General features: G+C 39.9%; 2 protein-coding genes across 2 annotated transcripts in view; both read left to right on the forward strand.

Annotated features, from left to right (window-relative positions):
- rnf220b (ring finger protein 220b) overlaps window positions 1-2,573 on the forward strand; it is a 53,033-nt gene extending 50,460 nt beyond the window's left edge. The window contains exons 12-14 of the mRNA XM_072680772.1: window positions 756-861; window positions 1,383-1,457; window positions 2,502-2,573. Coding sequence (XP_072536873.1) covers window positions 756-861; window positions 1,383-1,457; window positions 2,502-2,573 — 253 coding nt within the window. The remainder of the gene's footprint in view (window positions 1-755; window positions 862-1,382; window positions 1,458-2,501) is intronic.
- A 7,934-nt stretch (window positions 2,574-10,507) lies between these two features.
- guk1b (guanylate kinase 1b) lies at window positions 10,508-21,877 on the forward strand. The gene is made up of 8 exons (XM_072680773.1): window positions 10,508-10,545; window positions 13,117-13,232; window positions 13,334-13,375; window positions 17,794-17,890; window positions 19,363-19,501; window positions 20,232-20,316; window positions 20,413-20,498; window positions 21,845-21,877. Exons 2-8 carry the CDS (start codon window positions 13,121-13,123, stop codon window positions 21,875-21,877), a joined length of 594 nt encoding a protein of 197 aa, XP_072536874.1. The 5' UTR covers window positions 10,508-10,545; window positions 13,117-13,120.
- The last annotated feature ends 348 nt before the right edge of the window (window positions 21,878-22,225 follow it).

Genomic DNA, 22,225 nt, shown 5'->3' on the forward strand with positions numbered 1-22,225 from the left:
CAGATGTGGAAGTGGACATGTTCCCTCGCTGTTTAATGGAGGAAAAGTGGAAACACTCGAGTGCAAGGAGGGCCTGAGATAGATGAGCGTCGGATGCGACGGGCAGTGTTTACCCTCAATAGCCCTGCTAAAGCGCTTGTTTAGTACTTCAGTTTTTACCATGACTTCATTAAAAAGACACGAGCAAAAATGTGTCCTCCAGATGAAGATGGGACATCCAGCTCAAGCTGGTTTTAGAGGATCTAAGCTGGTCAGCCAGGTGAAAACATCCTATACTGATGGGCCAGATTAGCTCTTGATGCATCAGCCTAGTTTGAGGAATGAGCTGGTCTATCAGGATGACCGACCTGGTCGTCACACTGGCCATAGTGGTTGACTTCTTTGTTTGGTCAAGTTCATCACACTAGTGGACCAGTATGGTCATGATGTGTTTGAGGCCTAGCCTTGGGTACCATGGCCAGCTTAACAGGGCCAGGGTTCAGGTGCGTTATCAATCGTCTTCTCTCTGGAAATTCACATTAGCTGATGAAAGGCTGGGTAAACTGAGCACTGCCTGTTCAGAGTTCAGTGTTGCCCAGATCTAGTGCAGTTTATTTGACGGCTAAGCTAATAATCAGGATCTTAGAGGAGATTAGATTAGATTAGATCAGATCAGATTCCTCACAACCCACATCTAAAACAAAAGCATGATACAGTAAAAGATCTGTGACGAATGAATGCTTGTGTGTGTGTGTGTGTGTGTGTGTGTGTTCAAGGATGCCCAACGACTCACTCAACACACTGGAAGCTCTAAAGACACGGATCCGAGACCTGGAAAAGCAGCTGACTCGAGGCGACCGAATCAAATGCCTCATCTGCATGGTAGGCTGGCCTTCATAGTTTACATCATTCACAGTCATATGCAACCGTTCAAATGACGTGTGCTGTTGATTTTATATAAGTGTATATAAGAGAACAAGACTGTAAGGGGTCAGTGTCTGCCGCCACCTACCAGCGAGGCACTGTTACCCAAGGGAACTCCAATCCCCAGAAATCCTAGGGGTAATCAGTGCCAATCAGACACACCTGGTGGTCACTGCATTTAAGGCTGTGAGAAACGGCACTTGTCTGTCTCACCTTTGTAGAGGTCAGAAAGTCCTGTGTGGTTACAGGGATCTGACTGATTTCTCAGTAGCCTTCACCATAAAACAGTTTTACAAAACTGTAAGGCTTAGTGTCCCATCTTCATCACTTTTTAAGTAAGGTTTATAAATAACAATAAAATCTTTGCTGTGGAAATTAATTTAATGCTTAATTTGATGAACACAACAACAACAATAATAATAATAATAATAATAATAATAATAATAATAATAATATTGGAATACATTCTGTATTTGCAGGACTCATACACAATACCGCTGACGTCCATCCAGTGCTGGCATGTGCACTGCGAGGAGTGCTGGCTCCGCACACTGGTAAGAGACACACTACATCACACACCTGATCATTAGTGCACTGCACTGAACTGAGAACTGAGAAGTTTGAGTCTGTTTATATTATATATAAACAGATATATATATATATATATATATATATATATATTTTTTTTTTTTTTTTTATATATAGATTGAGTTTTGGAGATCTGCATGTTTGAACACAGTAAGAACATCCTGGTTGTCAGAAGATGTGCTAAATTTAGGTCTGTTTTGGCCGTTATGCTGCTTCTCATAGACTTACTTTGTGAGGTGTTGGCGCTCCTTGGTGGGCTGGCATGCTCAAGCAACAATCAGAAGACGTTTTAGGTTAGGTGTTACATTGAGATGGAAGATGAAAGGGGACAAAGGGCCTAAGGGCATTCAAAACTGTTTTTTTGTTGTTTTTTTTTAGTTTTTAAATAAAATATACTTTTTGATTTTCTAATTTGTCATATATGGAAACCAAGCTGTTAAAATAACCCAAATTCTTTTTTTTTCTTTTTTTGTGAAGTCACTTAAACCAACACACTTGTGCATAGAGCCAGCCTTTCAGCCTGAAGTTTCAAGGGCTGTTTTAACCTGAAATGATTTTTGAAGGCACAATGCAGAGCAGCCAATCAGAGCAGAGCTTATTTACATAAATCTTCTCATTTTCATGGCAAAGTAATAAAGAGATGTTAAAACGCATAAAAATCATATAAAACCCATTAAAATGTCAAAAAAAAAGCTAAGCTATGCCAGGCGTGGGCTAAAGGGGTTTAAACCCCCCAATAGCATTGAGCTGTGGAGCAGTGTAAGAGCTGTGCTCTTGGGGAGTTGTAGATTATGAGGTCTGGTGTTGATCATCATCCAACATCCTGACCTCACTAATGCTCTTGTCGCTAAATGCAATATGCACAGTAGAGACAGTTACTCCAACAAAATCAGGAGAAACTCTTGAAGAAACTATAAATAATGAATGAGCAGATGTCCCAATACTTTTGTCCATATAGTGTACATACACACTGTCTACAATCTGTTAATTTAATGTGTGTTATTTGGCAGGGAGCGAAGAAGCTGTGTCCGCAGTGTAACACCATCACTTCCCCGGGGGACCTGAGGCGTGTGTATTTGTGACTTGCGGGTCTCGGACACACTGACCTGTTTGCACTCTGCTCTCTGTGTTAGGGAGCTCACACACACACACACACACACACACACACACACAGACAGACAGCTCACAGCACTACCTGAAGCGACGCTTTTAACTGGACGCTGTACTGGACCACAGGAGGCCCCGGCTGAACACCTCTGCTGGACCCTCACCGTCAGTCGTCCAGCATTAAGAGCTTTGTGTTGGACACTCCAGTGTTTTGACGCTGTGCTCTGAGCGCAGTCTGGCAGTTCAGTAGTGCTTAAATACCTTATTGCGATTATAGTGCTACATATCGTTGCTGTCATGCAAAAACCTCACATCTTAGGGTGTGTTTATTCTGGTAGTTGGGTTCCCTTGGTCCAAAGATACACTGTCAGAATTTAGTCCAGGTCTGCTTTGTGTTTATACTGATATATTAGCAATCAGGCCGAAATTAGAGGGGGAAACGGTGACGTACAAAGCGTGTATGACAGAAGGCTGCAAGTAGAGGCCTGCGTAAGGAGATCCAGCATGATCCTCACAATAACTGGTGCGAAATAATTACGTCCACTGTGGCTGCAGCCCAACTCACCCACATCTTTGCTTTACTGAGGCTACACTAGACAGCTACACTAATGAATGCTATTGTAATAGTGGCTAGTTTTAAACCCTGTGTAGTAGTGTGGTAGTGTGTGGTTTGGGACACAGCCTCACTAAGCTAAAAAAAAAAGAAACAGAAACGTGGGCGGGTCTGCCCTGAGACTCACCCCTAATGTAGCAGGCGGAGTCGGTGATATTACATACTAGATTGGTTGGTGGGGGGCAGCAGATAACACCCCTACCTGCCAGTGAGCTACCACACCATGTGTGAGACTGGGGTTCAATTCCCGGTCTGGGTGACTTTGCTGCGCTACACCAATAAGAGTCCTTGGGCAAGACTCTACACTAACACTACACTGACCCTTCTCTGTAATATGAGTAACCTCTGTAAGTCGCTCTGGATAAGAGCGTCAGCTAAATGCCATAAATGTAAATGTAGATTCTGCAGGCCTCAGTGACCCCACGCCAGTGACCCACCTGCTCAGGCGGCCTCGTCCCACACCAGAGCTGGAAAGGCAGCGTTCACACCAGGGTTGGTTTTCATTGAACCAAAGCTGATGAGCAGAAACACACCCTCTGAAGCACACGGCAGCTTTACAGGAGAAGGAAAAAACCTGCCTAACTTTCAATAGAAGTCAATGGGAAAATCTTTAATTCCAGGTCATTTTAGAGCATTTCTATTGGTCCATTCAGCATGAAATTCTGATGCGATGTAAAGAATAGCTGCTGGACTCACATTATGGAGAAAAGTGAAAAACTGGAAATTGGAGTTGCAAGGTTTTTGCTTGACAGTGGCGATATTACGGCCGCGGTATGTTTTTCGACACCTTAAAAAGGCATTGACGATGTATGGTGCAGATAGAGCGAGACTTGAAGCACAAGCTCTGCAGTGTTTACAGTATATAAGCCCTATATGATGAACTCTCTTCCAACAAACAGCACAAAATCACATGGCTTTGTAAAACAGCTTCCAGGTATATTACATTACTAGAGATGCAATTCTCTCTCTCTCTCTTGACCTCTCTTGATCTCTCTATCTCTCTTTCTTAAACACTCTTTCTTTTTGTCAAACTCTGTTTTTTGTGTAAATGTGATGTTAATCAAGGGAAACTGTACGTTTATTTCCTTTCCTTGCTGTCATTTAATAGTTCTAGGAGCTGGTCAGGTGGTCAGGAGGATCTAACACCAGCCTCTAATGGTAGATCAAAGGGTTTTTTGATGTTCCGTTCATGCAAAGCACTCACTTTTACTACCAGTAATTAGTGCATTTATTAAAAACATCCTTATTCAGTTTATAAACAGCTGGATTCATTTAGTTGTAATTGACACCTTTTTGATAACTCCTCCCAGCAGTTCCAGATGGAAACGTGGTCCTTGTGGTTTGTAGGTTTTCTACATTTCTAACATCGCCCAGAAACCGAACGATAAACGAAGAGTTTTTCAATGTTGAATTGCTTAATTAAAAGAAAACCTTCACAAATGCAGAATTTCATGATTTTGTTTCTTTGAAATAAAAGGTGTCGTTAGCCTGCTAGCCTTAACTCTTTGGAGTCTTAAGACTTTGATCTAAACGATAAGAGAAAGATACGATTTTATTCCTTTGGCTCGTTAAGGGGTCTCAGCAGTAGTAAGCAGGCCATGCAGTTTGCGTGGGTGCATGTGGGCTTGGACACCATTCGGACACCATTCGGACACCATTTGGACCCCATTCGGACTCCCTCAGTGGGCACCGGCTTTTCTCAGCTTAGCTTTTCCTTCGTTGAGAAAGGTAAAGAGCTCCTGGCGTTCAGTACGAAGTGTTCCTGAGGAAGAGGAGCGCTGCTGAGACTGAAGGACAGACTCGCCTATGGTGCAGCTTGTAGCAATAGTTCTCTTTATGTCTGTACTGAGTTAAGATGGAGCACTTTTGATAGTTTTGACCTGATACTAATTACTTCTGAATAAATGTTGATGCGTAAAAAAAAGTGTGTTTCATTCCAGCAGAATCTGGTGGAGAACTGAACCGCACTCATGAGGAGGAGGTTTACATGAGGAGGTTCGGGGGTTTCTGAGTCCAAATGAAAACCATGATGATAAGAAAGAGGGAGCAGATGATAATGATGGTGGTGGTGGTGGTGATGATGGTGGTGGTGATGATAATGGGATTGGTGTTGGAGATGGTGGTGTTGATAATAGTGTTGGAGTTGGTGAAGATGGTGTTGGTGATGATGATGGTATTGGTGATGGTGTTGGAGTTGGTGATGATAATGGGATTGGTGTTGGAAATACTGGTGATGGTATTGTGATGATGGTGCTGGTGTCGAGGATAGTATTGGTGATGGTGTTGGAGTTGGTGATGATGATGATGGTATTGGTGATCGTGTTGGAGTTGGTGATAATGATGGTGGTGGTGATGATGGTGATGGTATTGATGATGGTATTGGATGGTGTTGGTGATGACAACGGGATTGGTTGGTGCTGGATTAGCTCTGTCCTGGCTGGGTCTGGGTGATAATGATGGTGGTGGTGATGATGGTGGTGATGGTATTGATGATGGTATTGGTGATGGTGGTGATGGTATTGTGATGATGGTGCTGGTGTTGATGATGGTGTTGGTGATGGTGTTGGAGTTGGTGATGATAATAGTGCTGGTGATGATGGGAGCAGCAGATAATGACGATGATGAAGGTGCTGGTGATGGTGTTGGAGTTGGTAATAATAATGTTGGTAATGATAATGGTGCTGGTGATTGTGATGTGTTAGAGATGATGGAGATGGTGTTGGAGTTGGTGATGGTGTTGGTGAGGATAATGGTGCTGGTGAGAATGGTATTGGTGATGGGGTTGGAGCTGGTGATACTGGTGTTGGTGATGATAATGGTGCTGGTGATGGTTTTGGTGATGATTGTGATGTGTTAGAGATATTGATGATGTCGGTGATGGTGTTGGTGATGATAATGGTGTTGGTGAGGATAATGGTGCTGGTGAGAATGGTATTGGTGATGGGGTTGGAGCTGGTGATACTGGTGTTGATGATGATAATGGTGCTGGTGATGGTTTTGGTGATGATTGTGATGTGTTAGAGATATTGATGATGTCGGTGATGGTGTTGGTGATGATAATGGTGCTGGTGAAGATAATGGTATTGGAGATGGTGTTGGTAATGGTGTTGGAGTTGGTGAGGATGGTGTTGGTGATGATTGTGATGGTGTTGGTGAGGATGATGATTATTGTGATGGTGCTGTAGCTCATGATGAATTATTAATTGTCCTCCAGGTTTACGGCTCTTACCGCTCCAAAGTTTAACCCAAGGTGGAGGTCTTGACTACGGGGGCGTGATCATGTGTGAGAGCTGTGGATAAAGCTTGGATAGAGACACATCCTCATAAACTAAACAGGGGGCTAAAATTAGCCCAGGGCTAACAGGAAGCATATGTGAGGCTGCTAAAGCGGTGAGGGAGCAGCCCTGTCGGGACAGCCGCGTGTCTGGCTGGAATTAGGTTGGTGCTGGATTAGCTCTGTCCTGGCTGGGTCTGGGTGATGCTGGGTCATTAAATCCCGCGGCAGTGGAAAACACACTCACACACTGCTGCGGTTCACTCCCCACCGCTCTAACACACACTGCAGTGCCAAACGGATGGATGTGATCTAACGAGGTCTGGCCTAGAAGATGATCAAGACCGAGAGACAGAACTCAGACACCCCCCCTGACATGACAGTGACACCGTTACAGCAGCATCTCCTCTTGTGTGATATGGATGCAACTACAGGCAGTTACCCAACCAGTCAACACAGCGGAGATGCTGGGGAAGAGACTTTTACTGTTTTTGGCATCAGCATGGCGTCATGCTTCAGCTTTGGCAAAATCAATTGTTAATATATTGAAATTCTAAATGAATGTGACAAGCTAAAATATACTGACTGGGTTGTCCTGTGAGTCCAGAGACACCTGGATTAGCTTCCATCAAAATTAGGTTTTCAAAAACTTCTTTCTGGTCAGGGTCTCGGTGGACTCAGCACCTACCCAGAAACACTGGATGTAAGACCAGAACGCCCTTGGGTACGGCATCAGTCCATCGCAGGATTCTACACACGTCCATTCACTCACAGCTATGGGCTATATAGCGTTCATGTGAAATAACACTCATAATGTGGGTTTTTGAGAGGAAGCCAGAGTACCCCGCTGGAATCCCTGGGGACACAGGGAGAACAAAGCAAGCTCCGGAGCGAGGATCGAACCCACAACCCAAGGCTCCAGAAGCTGAGCGGCCCGCACACTACCTGCAGCACCACCGTGCCTGTTATTAATTTAATTATTTTTATTTTTATAATTCTAAAAATTGAGACAGAACAGTTTCATTTGAGTTACTGTACTGATACTGAAAATTCAACATGATTTGAGTTACGGTACTGAAACCTAAAAAGTAAATACCAGGATTTGAGTTACGGTACTGATACTGGAAAGTCAATATGAGAAATTTGAGTTACTGTACTGATACTGAAAATATAATACCAAGATTTGAGTTACTGTACTGATACTGAAAATTCAGGATTTCTGGATTTTGAGTTACTCTACTGGTTCTGATAATTCAATATTGGGACTATGAGTTGTTGCATTGATATTGAAAATTCAATATGAAAATATAATTCATATTGATACTGATAATTCAATTCCAGGATTTGAGTCATGATACTGATACTGAAAATTTAGTACCAGGATTTGAGTTCAATATGAAGATATAAATATGAAGTACTGGTACTGAAAATTCAATATGAGAAATTTGAGTTACTGTACTGATACTGAAAATATAATACCAGGATTTGAGTTATGATACTGACACTAAAATTCAATACCAGTATTTAAGCTCAATATGAGGATTTTGAGTTATTGTACTGATACTGAAAATTTCAGAAATTTGACGTTACTGGTACTGATAATTCAATATTTGGATTTTGAGTTGTTGCACTGATACTGAAAATATAAGACATTTTAGTTGCACTGATATTTAAAATTCAATATGAAAATATAATTAAAAGATCTGAGTTATGGTACTGATACTGATAATTCCAGAAATCTGAGTAACGGTATTGGTACTGATCATTTAATATTTGGATTATGAGTTGTTGCACTGATACTGAAAATATAAGACATTTTTGTTGCACTGACATTAAAAATTCCATATGGAAATATAATCAAAGGATTTGAGTTGCTGAACTGCTGCTGAAAAGTCAAGTTAATGTACTGATACTGAAATTCTAATATAAGCACCAAGATACTGCAATGTTGAGAAATGTGAGTAACTGTACTGATACTGAAATTCTAATATAAGCACCAAGATACTGAAATGTTGAGAAATTTGAGTAACTGTACTGATACTGAAATTCTAATATCAGAATGTTAAGTTACTGACACTGAAAATCTCAGCACTACACCCCTGCTGTTACTCTATTCTAATTTGAGGAAATGATGTAAGAGCCAGTCACCTGACCCAGTTCCAATTGGCTGTTAGAGAGCGTCCAGAGAGGTGAGGCATCATCTTCTCCAACCCTTGTTTGCAGCTCCACATTGCTGGCATGCAGTTAAAGACCATCCTAACAGTTGGCCGTCCTCTAGTCCTTCATGACCACAGAGCCACTCCTGACTCCACTGACACTGCTGTACTGAGAATGGTCCCCCACCCAAGTAAAATCTAGTCAATAGAGGTCCTGCGGTCAGAAACTGACCAATAATGAGTGGGGTGGGGGTGGGATGGGGGCTTATGGACCACAGTCATGTATACCTATACAAGGCAGGGAGCAATTAAGTGGAAGTGCATGGAAGGGGTTTCTAATAAAGTGGACAGTAGGCGTGTGTAACATTCTTAGACGGGTCCTCTTCTTTCCAGTCACCTGTGTGGTAGGACGTCCTGATGGGCAGTGAGTGAAGGTACCAGGTGGTCTCTGAAGTATGGAGGGGTGCGCTGGTTAAGCTCCATGGCTGACTGTCTCTCAGTGCATTAGGGCAAGCGACACACTCAGCCTTCAATCTGATTGGCTGCAGTGAGTGGATGAGGTGGTAATTGTTGCTGGCAGTAAGCTGGAGCAGCAGGTCAGCGAGTTACTTACACTCACGTACACACACACACACACACACACACACACTCACACTCAGTCCCCCACGCTACAACCTGCACAGCATCAACAAGGTAAGAACTGCTCTTTGAAATTTCACAGTTTACAGGCTGTTGAGGCCTTCAGAGCGTGACTTATTCTAGCCCATCAGAAATACTCAGTGTAATTACATACTTAGTATTGAGTACTGCTGTACTTTGTACTTTACAGAAGCTACACATGTCAGCCTGGTCTTAATTTGCTTCACAATACCTGCATATTTAAAGTGTTGAGGTGTGAATGGACTCATGCTAGGTTGGGTTTGGTGGGTTTGGGGTGAAAGGCTTGGTTCTAGATAACCTCCCCCAGAGTAGTGTAGTTCTACAATGGCTCTAAAAGCTCCTCACAGAAAGTTCTACCACCTAATGGTGATGAAGACACTGCCTGATGCCTGAGACACTGTTCTACCACAGTTCTGAAATTAATAACTATTTTTTAATAATAAAAATAGAAATAGAAAGCATGTTTCAAGATGTACCTCTATATTACCATATATTTTTTATTTGATGTATTTATTATTTAGCATTTATTTATGTATGCACAATACATCAAATATAGTAAGTATAGGAATACAGACAAACAACATGATATTTTAGTGCAGGGAAAGTATGAAAAAGCTTAAAAGAAAACTATATAACTATAAACTATAAACATAAATAAAAGTTTTTTTTTAAATCACTTAGCTCATAAGAATTGCAACGTGTGTTTTAGGGCAAAATAGAAAAGATTAGCACATTACATTACATTAAAAGACACTTTTTGGCCATTGTTTATGACTAGTTTATTTTTATAGCACAGAAGCATCACTTTAAAGTTTAAGCCTTGAAATGTATATAGTTATATAGTTTCTATGTATATACATAATCACCGTGTACCATAAAAAAACGATATTAAGGAAAAACATTTATATTCATATAACAATAAAAAAAAAACTATATAAAAATACTAAACTAATGACTTGCTTATATTTTCATAGCTAGTTTCAGTCTGAACTTTATACAGTATTTATATTAAAAACAAACAAACACTATATAACTATATACAAACTATAAAATGACAAAATATTTTTTGTATTTCTATAACAAGTATCCCAATCTTACTTTTTATATAGTTTGTATATTTAATAAAAATACTATCACCTCTATATAATAACTACAATAAAAAGTTAGTTATATATAGCTTTAAATTTTGTTTTGAACAAAACTTTTATGTTTTTAATAAAGTTTTAATCTGAACTTTGCAACCAGTAGGCTAACCATTATTGTTTTAGCTCTAGCAGACTTGATGTTCTCAGTGTAGGAGGATGTTTGTGTTTCATTGATGATTAAAATATATATATTTATGTATATATTTGTTTGTTTGTTTGTTTTATTTTTTTAACCAGATTTAACTTAAAAAGTATTATATGAATAACCAGGTCATGTGACCTGGACAAAAGGAAGGAGAGGAAGTTTCTGCAAACACGAATGTGGTCAGACAAGCATCAGGTCACTGGCCCTCTGCTGCTCCTGCTGCTTATGTCTGACTAATCCTCTTCACTGGCCCAGTCTGACTTCATTAGCACAGTTAGATCAGTCCCATACAGCCTTACAAAATCCACCCGCACTGCCGAGCAGAACACCGGAGCTCTTCTTAAAGATCACTGACCTTAAATAGGGATGTCATGTGGCAGGTCACACGGCCATGTCATGGTTTTCATAATTCAGATCATTTACAGCAAAACCTTTCATTTAATTCTTGTCAAATTGGGCAGAATGTCAGAACTGTGCTCAGGTTGATTATAAGATCATGTGAAATATTATGTTCAATGAGTCTGTTTTCAAATCTGCAGGTTTTAGATTTGATGTAGTTTTCAGATGTTCCGATATTTCTTGGAAATGTATGTATTTTTAATTTATGCAATATTTATGGGTTCACAAATAAACAGTGATTAATATTTTTTAAAAGATTAATTTTTTTTTAAGGACTCTGTATTTCACCTTAAATCAGCCAGCTTAATATTTCCCCAAAACAGGTTCATTTAGTGTATTTTGTATTTTTAATTTAGGTTTTATTTATTCATTAGCCAATTTTTTATATTATTATCTTGTCGCTGACATATAAACACCTTTTATGCCCAACATTTAAACTGTACAGGTAAATGACAAAAACATAAGCATGAAGCATTTTTATTGGTTCATTCATTTTCATGACAAAAAATTAATTAATGTCTTATAAAAATGTGGGAATTCATTTTTTCAACACAGTCAAATTTATTCAATTAAAAAATACCTCAGTTCAGTCCTCTGGTTAGCTCTTTTACACTAAACTCATCATTTAGGACAAAATGTAGCACAAAAAATTGACAATAAGCAATTTTGTGTAAAATATATAAACAGAAATGACTCACATGACCTGTTGTATATAAAAATGTATATATTTAATAATATAATATATTAATATGTATATATACATACATACATATGTATATATACATACAATATATATATATATATATATATATATATATATATATATATATTGGAATAAATGTACTGTATTATTGAATTACTGAAAATGTCTGTATGTATACTTTCATATGATTTCTCTATTAACCCCTTAAAGGCTTAAAGCACACTAAGGTGTATTACTCAGTAACTACAGGGACTTATGGGAAGTGTGAGTCTGTAATAACACTTCCCATAGGCTGTTTTAAGGGGTTACAGATGGGCAAAACAATTAAACAAACAATGTCCTTAATAAACTTTACATATTTTCCCCATTTAAATGTGACTTATTGTGTCATTGATTAGTATCAGTACATTCCTGTATTTTCATATTATAACATAATAACATTACATGAGGAACATTACATAACATTAATATTCAACTATTTCCCCTTTCATCTTTCCTAATATCTAATAACCATCAACCAATGAGTCAAAAAGCTAAATCATGGTCCTGTATTGATTTAAAGGGAAGTAACCGTGTCCACCTGCTTATGTATTCAGTGTTTGGAGAGCATGGAGAGAAAACGTTCACACAGCAGAAGAAAAGCTCTCAGCTCGGGTTCCAATCTTTACTCTTTGTCTTCCAAATAGCTGGACGTTGTCCAGAGAGCACTAAGCGGAGTAACTAAGTCAGGATCAGGAGATTAGCCTCTGAGCTTTACGTGTGGAGATGCCAATCTGCAGAGGCAGCGGCTGGCCATGTGAGGTGCTATTAACTGGAGAGAGCAGGACCGGCAGACGCTGGAGCCTAATCCGGGATCTACATGGAGGACTTTTCCCTGAAGGCCTGAAGGTCAATAAATGAAAAGCCGCAGGATTCTGGATTCAAAAAGTCATAGTTCTCCATCACTGTGTTCATCATTAGAACATCTCCAAAGTTCTCCTCTCTCATGGAGTCTAGTGTTATTTAGAGTTCTCCTCAGATCAACACCTGGTTTGGTGGTAAATCAGGGCTTAATGATGGTAAATCAGGTGAGCTGCTGCTGCTGCTGCTGCTGCTGCTGATGGAGTTGAACACATCCTCCACGCTGTGCTGGCTGGACTGGGGGGCGTCCAGGAGAAACCTGGAGGAACCGAGCTCTGTTCTTCAGACTAGCTCACCGACAAGATCTCACTACTTTCTTTCTTCAGAATGAGAAGCTCTTGTTTCTCCTTTTTACTGGATTTATCTTCACCTGCTTCATCTGTTCTGATCAGATCTGGAGCTTCTACTGTAGATACCCTCTCACTGCTGAGAGAGAGACGGGGTCTAGAATAATGGGAATGGGGATGGGGATGGGATCGGGCGTCACTGTTGTTAGTAAGCATGTCTTTCACCTGTCTCCCAGGCAAATGTCAGGACCCAGGCCAGTAGTTCTGAGCGGCCCATCCGGGGCAGGGAAAAGCACCCTGCTCAAAAGGCTGATGAAGGAATATGAGGGCGTTTTTGGATTCAGTGTCTCCCGTGAGTCCAAACCAACTCCCAACATTTTCCAAACCAGAGGTTGAACAGTTACTTACAGTCTCATTAATACAATTCCTCGAGCTTGGTTTCCTTTCTTGCAGATACAACCAGGAATCCTCGCCCTGGAGAAGAGGACGGCAAAGGTAAGCTGGGGTTTCCAGGCCCCTAGAAGCTGGAATATTTAAGTAATTGATATAGAAACATCAGTAATCTCTAAATACATGGAAATACCACTTTCCACATACTAAAGTCATGGTGCACACATTCCCCAAGACATAGCTGTCCTGCACAGCTTGGTCCAGCCTCCAGCTGCCTGTCTCAATACTCACTTTAAGAGGCCCATTAATTGCGCCTCCTCATGTCCATCGGCTAGAGGCAATCTTATTGGCTGCTACTCTACTGCATTAGTTCCTTAGGCGAGCCCTTTTTGTGGTGAGACCTCGAGTCAGCATCAATGTAGACCTCAGAATTCACTGCAAATCGACACGAACATTTACATTTACATTTACATTTATGGCATTTAGCAGACGCTCTTATCCAGAGCGACTTACAAAGTGCTTTGCTATTTACCCAAGAAAAGCCTTAGCTAGTTAGAATAGACCAATAAATCAAAGGATACCTCTAAGCTTAGACATTACTAAACACAAGACAATAAGCTGACCATAGTACTCTAATCGTCCAAGTACTCTCGGAACATGAATCAAACCAGGCTGGAAAAGCTGTTTATAAGCTGAATATTTAAAATATTGGACCTCTGATGGAAAACAAGCGATGAAAAGTGGCATCTTGTCCAGTGGACCACCATCTTTGCTAGTAGTGGGCCAACAGTGGTAGCCTTCTGTTTCATGTGTGATGTAAATGCTAATGGCTAATGTCAACACAGCTAAACTTTCATATCTAGCAGAGAGCTGTCGATAACTTGGTGCCGTCAGGACGTACTATTACCTTCGTGGTTACAGATTACAGTCACAGAGACCTTCGTCGCTATGCTGCCTTCTAAAACACTGACTCGTGAGATAGCCAGGGCAGCAAGGTGTCAGATCAGCTAACTCCAGTTTCAGACACTGCCATTTCTACTGGTTCTGGATGGTTCAGCCTGGTCCAGAAAGTTTCGCCAGGACAAACTTGGGCAATGCTAATTAGCCCAGCTTGTCCGGAGAGCCGCCACATAATGGTGTGACATAGTAATGGGACGTCAGACTACAGAGCAGTGAGCTGAATCTGACGAGGACGCATTTAAAGAAGGTACTGAAACAGGACTGTGTGACGAGGACACTCAAAAGCAACACCAACCTCTCCACCCACATCTCCCTTCCACCCTCAGGCCGAGACTTCACAACACACTGACGGTGAAGTTCTGTTGCTTCTTACTCCCAAATGTGCCTTTGTTGTTTTCTCCATAGGACTCAATTGTCTCCCAATGCTTCTGGGGGCTACGTTACTACCCGTAGCAGACGTCCTATCCTCTGTATCATCTGAAGGTGTAGATCATATCTCAGCTACTGAAACACAACCATCACAATAATCATTAGACTATTACTGATCATTAATGTGAAGAGAGAGTGATGGGGGGTTACTTTCATCTTCCTCAAATCCAAACAAGTGGAAAATGATTCATAATTCGATTTCTAAAGATTTGAAAGCCAGTGTGCACTTTGGAGTAAAAAGCTTTTGAAAATAGCCCCCTGTGTTTCCTCGACATGTCCCGTTTCACCCCAAGAGACTCCCCATTGACACCAACATGAGCCAGATACCTGGCTGATCATTAGCATCACAACAAGCTTTTATACCAAACAATGTCATTGACCATTGGCCCTAAAGTGCAGTTTAAGTGAACAAATAGAATAGTCCTGAGCTTTCAGTGTAGTGTTCTAGCTAATGGAAGATTTTGTTGGTAGTATGGATGTCAACCAGTAATGATCAAGAGAGGATAAAGGCCACATTTGCCAATAACCAGTTGTTTTCCAGCTGCTTTTAGTGTTTAAGGAGACACAAACTTTATAAAGCCCAAATAACACAAAAATACAGAAAAGCTGTGCACATTACCATGCAGGTGTTTCCTGCTGATTTCAACAGTGAAGCTCATCCAGCTCTCTTCTCTCCATCTCATGGGTCAGCTTCTCCTCATCCGTGTTTGAAAAGCTGTCTGAAAAGACGTCTGTCTTCACTGCAGGGTTTCTGTTGAGGTAGAACATCAGCGCCACCCTTCAAACACAGAAACGGGTCATCCTCCAAACCAGTGTCCTGTAGCTGGCGATCTGTAGAGACACACCTGCGCTGTTTGTAATGGGAGTGTTTGGGTAGCTTGCGTTGCTTGTGGTTATTAGTTTATTATAAGTTGCTACTTTTTTACAGACTCATTACCTGTGGCTCGTTAGGCATGGCTTGTTATCCATGGCTTGTTAGCTTGCTACCTGTGGCTCTTTAACCGTGGCTTGTTACTTGTAGTCTGTTACCAATGGGTGGTTACCTGTGGCTTGTTACCCATGGCTCATTAATGGCAGCCTGTTACCAGGGTTGGTTACCTTTATGGCTCATTACTGGCAGCCTGTTAACAAGGGTTGGTTACCTGTGGCTCGTTACCCATGGTTCATTACTGGCAGCCTGTTACCAAGAGTTGGTTACCTGTGGCTTGTTACTTATGGCTTGTTAGTGGTAGCCTGTTACCAAGGGTTGGTTACCTGTGGCTCGTTACCTGTGGCTCGTTACTGGCAGCCTGTTACCAAGAGTTGGTTACCTGTGGCTCGTTACCCATGGCTCATTACTGGTAGCCTGTACCAAGGGTTGGTTACCTGTGGCTCGTTACCTGTGGCTTGTTACTGGCAGCCTGTTTTCAATAGTTGGTTACCTGTGGCTCGTTACCCATGGCTCATTACTGGTAGCCTGTACCAAGGGTTGGTTACCTGTGGCTCGTTACCTGTGGCTCGTTACTGGCAGCCTGTTTTCGATAGTTAGTTACCCATGGCTTGTTACTTGTGGCTCGTTACCTGTGACTTGTTACTGGCAGCCTGTTACCGATAGTTGTGTTACCTATGGCTCATTACCCATGGCTCCTTACTGGCAGCCTGTTACCAAGGATTGGTTACCTGTGTCTCGTTACCCATGGCTCATTACTGGCAGCCTGTTACCAAGGGTTGGTTACCTATGGCTCGTTAACCATGGTTCATTACTGGCAGCCTGTTGCCAAGGGTTGGTTACCTATGGCTTGTTAACCATGGCTCATTACTCAAAGCTCATTACCCGTGGCTCATTACATATGGCTAAGCCATGTTTGAAGGCATTGTAAAATACTTAATATTGACACAATCTTCCATGTGATATTAATTATTATTGTATTTAATTTTCTAACATCTGCTAGTCATTAAAATGTTTTGCTGATTAGGGAACAATCTTTGACCATCACATGCTCAGCAACCACTACCTACTGTTAATGAACCAAACACCCATTGATAAAGGCATTGTGTCATTGTTTTTTATTTTAGTGGATATTAATTATTCATATTAATAAGTTAGTATTGAATGTTGGTGAATTTGATCATGTATTATCATATATTATTAACTGTTAACCCGTGCCATCTTATGGTTGACGGTAATGAGCTGACATCAGAACCCATACCCTGTACTTCTGAATAGTCCATTCATTCAAAATGTGACCAAACGATTCAACGGTTGATTCAATGATTCAAATGTTGTCATGCTAATGACTGTATCTGCTATGAATGCTAGTAGTTCAACCCCCCTCCAACCCCTAACACCCCTGGCACTGATTTTCCCAAGCTCTACACACCCGATTCAGCCATTATTTGATTGAATTGGAGGTGTAGGAATAAAGATGAGTCTGGAGATTCACTGATTTAGCATCTTGTGCAGACCACTGTAGGCCTGAGTGTGTTTATGTGTGCAGTTCTTCATAAAACCCTTCCCTTGGCTGTTGTGGAGGAATAAACACCATGGTATGAGCCCAAGTTCTCATACACTCTATATCATAGCTAAGAAATCCTGCACAGTCTTAAAATACAGGTGCCAAAACAGACTATTTGAGCGATGCCCTAGAAGAACCCATGTTTATGATATTACAAACCATTCATGACTCCTTCATTTTTAAGAAATTTGCTGTCAAATCTGGGCAACTCTCCAAATGGACCTTATTAATGACCAAATACATCAAGCTCTTCTTCATGGAAGTCCTCCAGCTGTGAGGTTCAAAGCAGATCTACATTTACCTTCACAGTATTTCTCAGAAGCTCTCATCCAGAGCTCTTAGCTCCATAGAATCAAGCTCCGCAGGCCGGAGAATGTAGAGTTAGGAGTCTTGTCCATGCACTCTTATCGTTGTAGAGTGCCGGGCTTGATAAAGATGAAGGCGCCTGTGTTCAGATGGGCGAAGGCTCAGCTCCTCTACAGCAGCAGCAGTACTTTGTCAGAGCGTGTTGTGGAGTAGACGCCAGTAATGGTTGTCTTTGTGTTAGCCACAGGAACCGTGACTCTCCTTAGGTAGCCTGAACCAACCCGCCTTAACTCACAAGTCTTACCAGTAATCCTCCATCTGCTTCTGCTGCAGATTACCACTTCGTCACCAGGGAGAAGATGCAGGAGTCCCTCGACAACAATGAGTTCATTGAAAACGCAGAGTTCTCAGGGAATATGTACGGCACCAGGTGAAGACCCATTTACTGTGTTTAAGAGAGGCTCACTGCACTACTGCTGTCTAAAAGGGTGGGATCCTGTGCCTATTGAGTTATTTCATGTCATTTACAACATAGTTTACATAAAATGTGCATTGATTAACGCTATAAACTTTCAGTTTATACATTTTAGTCCATAATTGAAGCAATTTCAGCTTTATTTACAACCCTGTGCTTCGTTTACAGCCTTGAGATCTGATCACCACTTACTAGGCATTCTCAATACTGATAATACTCTAATTTCTGCTTTCATTCTTGATGATATTCTCATTTTCACAGCCATCTACAGCTCTGGTCATCATTCAGGACACTCTCTAACATTTAACCATTCATTTTAGATCTACCTAGAGCTTTCCACCAATGATCTAAAGCTATGATCACATGTATCTTTAAGTCTGCAGGTGATCTATGATTATTTTTTATAAAATGGATGGCCAACTCTGGATGATCTTAACTAGTGTAGGGTTAGGGTTAGGGTTGGGGTTAGGTGTCTGAGGTTGTGAAAAGGTCACTTCTGTATTCTGGGAAATTACCTTACCTAACCCTGGGAAAGATACGGCTACAGAGGCTGCTCTGGCTCGTGTTGGTTCAGGAGAGATCCACAGTGGCACCTGTCGCTCCTTAGCTTTAGCTTCAGGATTAAGGAAAAGAACCACTGGAGCTGGCATTTAGCACTAATCCCACCAGCCTCCTAATCCACCACACCACAGTCAGTAGGAGCTGTGTGGGGTATATACAGTAGAAATACACACACACACACACACACACACACACACACACACACACATATATATATATATATATATATATATATATATATATATATATATATATATATATATATGCCAAATGCAAATGCCAGTTTTCACAAGGCTCACAAGGCTCTGTTGCTCAAGGCTCATATATATATATGAATAATCAACAGAGCCTTGTGAAACTAATGAGCCTAATTTGCATTTGGCTGCAAATATATGTTTAAATATATGTTTTAGTTCTGCCAGGGCTGTTTATTTGAAAATACAATAAACAATATATTATAATAATTCTAGAAAAATAAAAATAAAATACTCATTCACACACAAACACAAATATATATATATATATATATATATATATATATATATATATATATATATATATATATATATATAGTCATTATTCATATATATATGAATAATCCTTGTAAAACTAATGAGCCTAATTTGCATTTGGCTGCAAATATATGTTTAAATATATTTAATGTATAATTATATATAATATATTTATGTATATATATATATATATATATATATATATATATATATGTTCAAATATATATATATATATATATATATATATATATATATATATATATACACATTTATTTATTTTCACTAATTTAGCTTAGTTAGGTAGTCTGATGTAGAGCCAGTCCTAAGGGAGTTCTCTGTCATTTTCCTCTTCAGCAAGTCGTCTATAGAGGACGTCCAGGCCCAGAACCTGATCTGCATCCTGGATGTTGACATTCAAGGGGTAAAAAACATCAAGCAGACTGACCTCAACCCTATCTACATCTCCATCCAGCCACCGTCCATGGAGATACTGGTAACGTGCAGATAACAGTGGACATACCAGTCATACACCTGCTTAATCATGCAGTTATTTTATCAGCAGCTTCAACTTAATTCATTTATTCATTTATTCACAGATGTATCGTTATATATGCAGATTTTCCTACGAGTGTAAACATACAGTATTTTGAATGAGACAGATTCACACATATTACATACACTATATGGACAAAAGTATTGGGACACCTCCTCATTAATGGCTTCTTCTGGAATCAAGGATATTAAAAGAGCTGATCCTGCTTTCATTGGAGTAACTGTCTCTACTGTCCAGAGAAGAAGACTTTCTACTAGATTTAGAAGCTGGAGCATTGCTGTGAGGATTTGATTGCATTCACCGACTTTAGTGAGGTCAGGATGGATGATGGATGATGATCACCACCTGACCTCATCATCCCCAACTCCCAAACTCATTTCAAAACACAGCTCTTCCACTGCTCCACAGCTCAGTGCTGGGGGGCTTTATACCCCTCTAGTCCACATCTGGCATTAGGCAGCATGATGTCAATAGCTTCATCAGAGTCCTATTCTATTGGCAGTACTTCTCTGCAGACAGGCTGTGTGTGTGCATTTGCACATCTGCATCAAAGTAAAATAGCAGAATGCATTAATTACAATAGGTGTCCACAAACATTTGGACATGTAGTGTATGCATGGGTTATACCTGCTTGCAGTTCAACTGAGCAGCTGAGAAATGTGACTTGCAGGAGCAGCGTCTTAGAGACAGGAAGACGGAAACGGAGGAGAGTTTACAGAAACGTCTGGAGGCGGCCCGGATCGACATGGAGCTCAGTAAACACCACGTCCATTAATTAAGTAATTCATTACTGCTCTGATTGTAGCCTCTGGTTCAGTGCTGATCCTTGTCCTCTCGCTCTCTCTGTGCAGGTAAAGAGCCGGGGGTATTCGACTTGGTCATCGTTAATGATGATTTGGAGGAAGCCTATGAGAAGCTTAAAAGTGTTCTTATTGAGGTAAACCTGCAGACTGAGTCTGACTGATGACCAGGACAATATTAACAATCTGGGGGCCGGCTGGTTTGGATCTGAGGTCCAGATTGAAATATTTTTGGGTGAATTAACTGATGGTTCAGGGTGTGTGTAGACTACACTCTAAAAACAGAAGGTGCTAAGAAGGGGTCTTTGCATGATGCCATAGAAGAACCACTTTTGGTTCGATGAAGAACCGTGTTTGTTGAGATGTGTGAGTGTCCAGAACCCTTTAAATAGTAAAAAGTAAGAACTTTTTTATCTAGTGAAGATTCTTTATACCTTTAAAAGGTATATTTCACATATCCTTTACAAACATGTTGCTTCTATGGCAATTACTTATTTATTTATTTATTTATTTATTTATTTATTTATTTATTTATTTATTTTCTGTGCCATTTATTTATTTTCTATGGCATTTATTTAATTATTTATTAATTTTTAATGGCATTTATTTATTTATTTTTGATAACATTTATAATGATTTCTTTTTTATTTATTTGTTTGTTTATTATTTATAGCATCTTATTATTTATTTAATTATGTTAATTTGTAGTTGTTGTTTTTAAATATATATAATTTATTTATTTTCTATGGCATTTATTTGTTTATTTATTTATTTTTATGGCATTTATTTATTTTTATCCATTTTCTATGGCATTTATTTATTTCTTTTTTATTTATTTGCTTATTTATTATCTATAGCATTTTCTTATTATTTATTTACTTATGTTCTTTTGTATTTGTACAAAATATAATAAAGTAATAATAATAAGTTATAATAAAATAATAATAAAGTTAATTTATTTATTTACTTTGCCATTTTTAAATCTATTTTAATTAGTTTATTTATTTTCTGAGGCATTTTATTTCTTTATTTCTTTATTTATTTTTAAGAGTGTAGGGATGTACTATGATAGCGGAATATTTTCAGTGTTGGCAGATCTGCTTTAAAATTGCCTTTAAAAACTGGCAGATATTTCAATTTTTAAAAAATTTAACTATATAACATGAAGCAATATAAGATAATATATATCAATATAATATAACATGAAGCAATTCTTCTATTGATGCATACTGTGTACAATAACCTACAGTACTTTGGTGTTTGGTGGTGGTTAGTGACCAGTGTGACACGATTCATATGTAAGAGCTCTGGATCAGAGCGTCAGATAAATGCTGTGAAGGGACTTTTGATGTACTCAGATTTACCCTTTTGTACTTTTACTCAGAGTAAATCTGCAGTCCAGTGCAGAAGATGTAAGAAGTGTATGCTGTCCACTCCTGAGAAGTCTCACTTAATTCCTCCTGTTATTATGTTTTTCCTACAGGAAATTGAGAAGGTTCAGGATGCCAAAAAGTAAGAGAAGAAAAACGACCCCCGTTCCCTTCTCAGAGTGGAGACGCAGCCTTTCCGTCCAGCCTTCTAGCACACCGTCAGGTTGCAGGAGCACAAGTCTGAAACAAAGCACACACAGTAATGCTCATCACTCTGATAGATCTTCACCACAAAGCACAGAAACTCACCATGATACTTTAATTACTGACTAAACTCATCACGCTCTACAGCTTCAGCTACGTCTTCTTCTGATCTCCTGCGTCCTACATGGAGGTCTGACACAGCTGCTGAGAGACATGACGACCGAAAAGTCTCTACAATCATCACTCAAACTTGTGTTCATTTTATGCTGAATTCTGTTCATAGGTGGTAC

This window comes from Salminus brasiliensis, chromosome 6 (assembly GCF_030463535.1).
Source record: "Salminus brasiliensis chromosome 6, fSalBra1.hap2, whole genome shotgun sequence".
In the NCBI taxonomy this organism is placed as follows: Eukaryota; Metazoa; Chordata; class Actinopteri; order Characiformes; family Bryconidae; genus Salminus; species Salminus brasiliensis.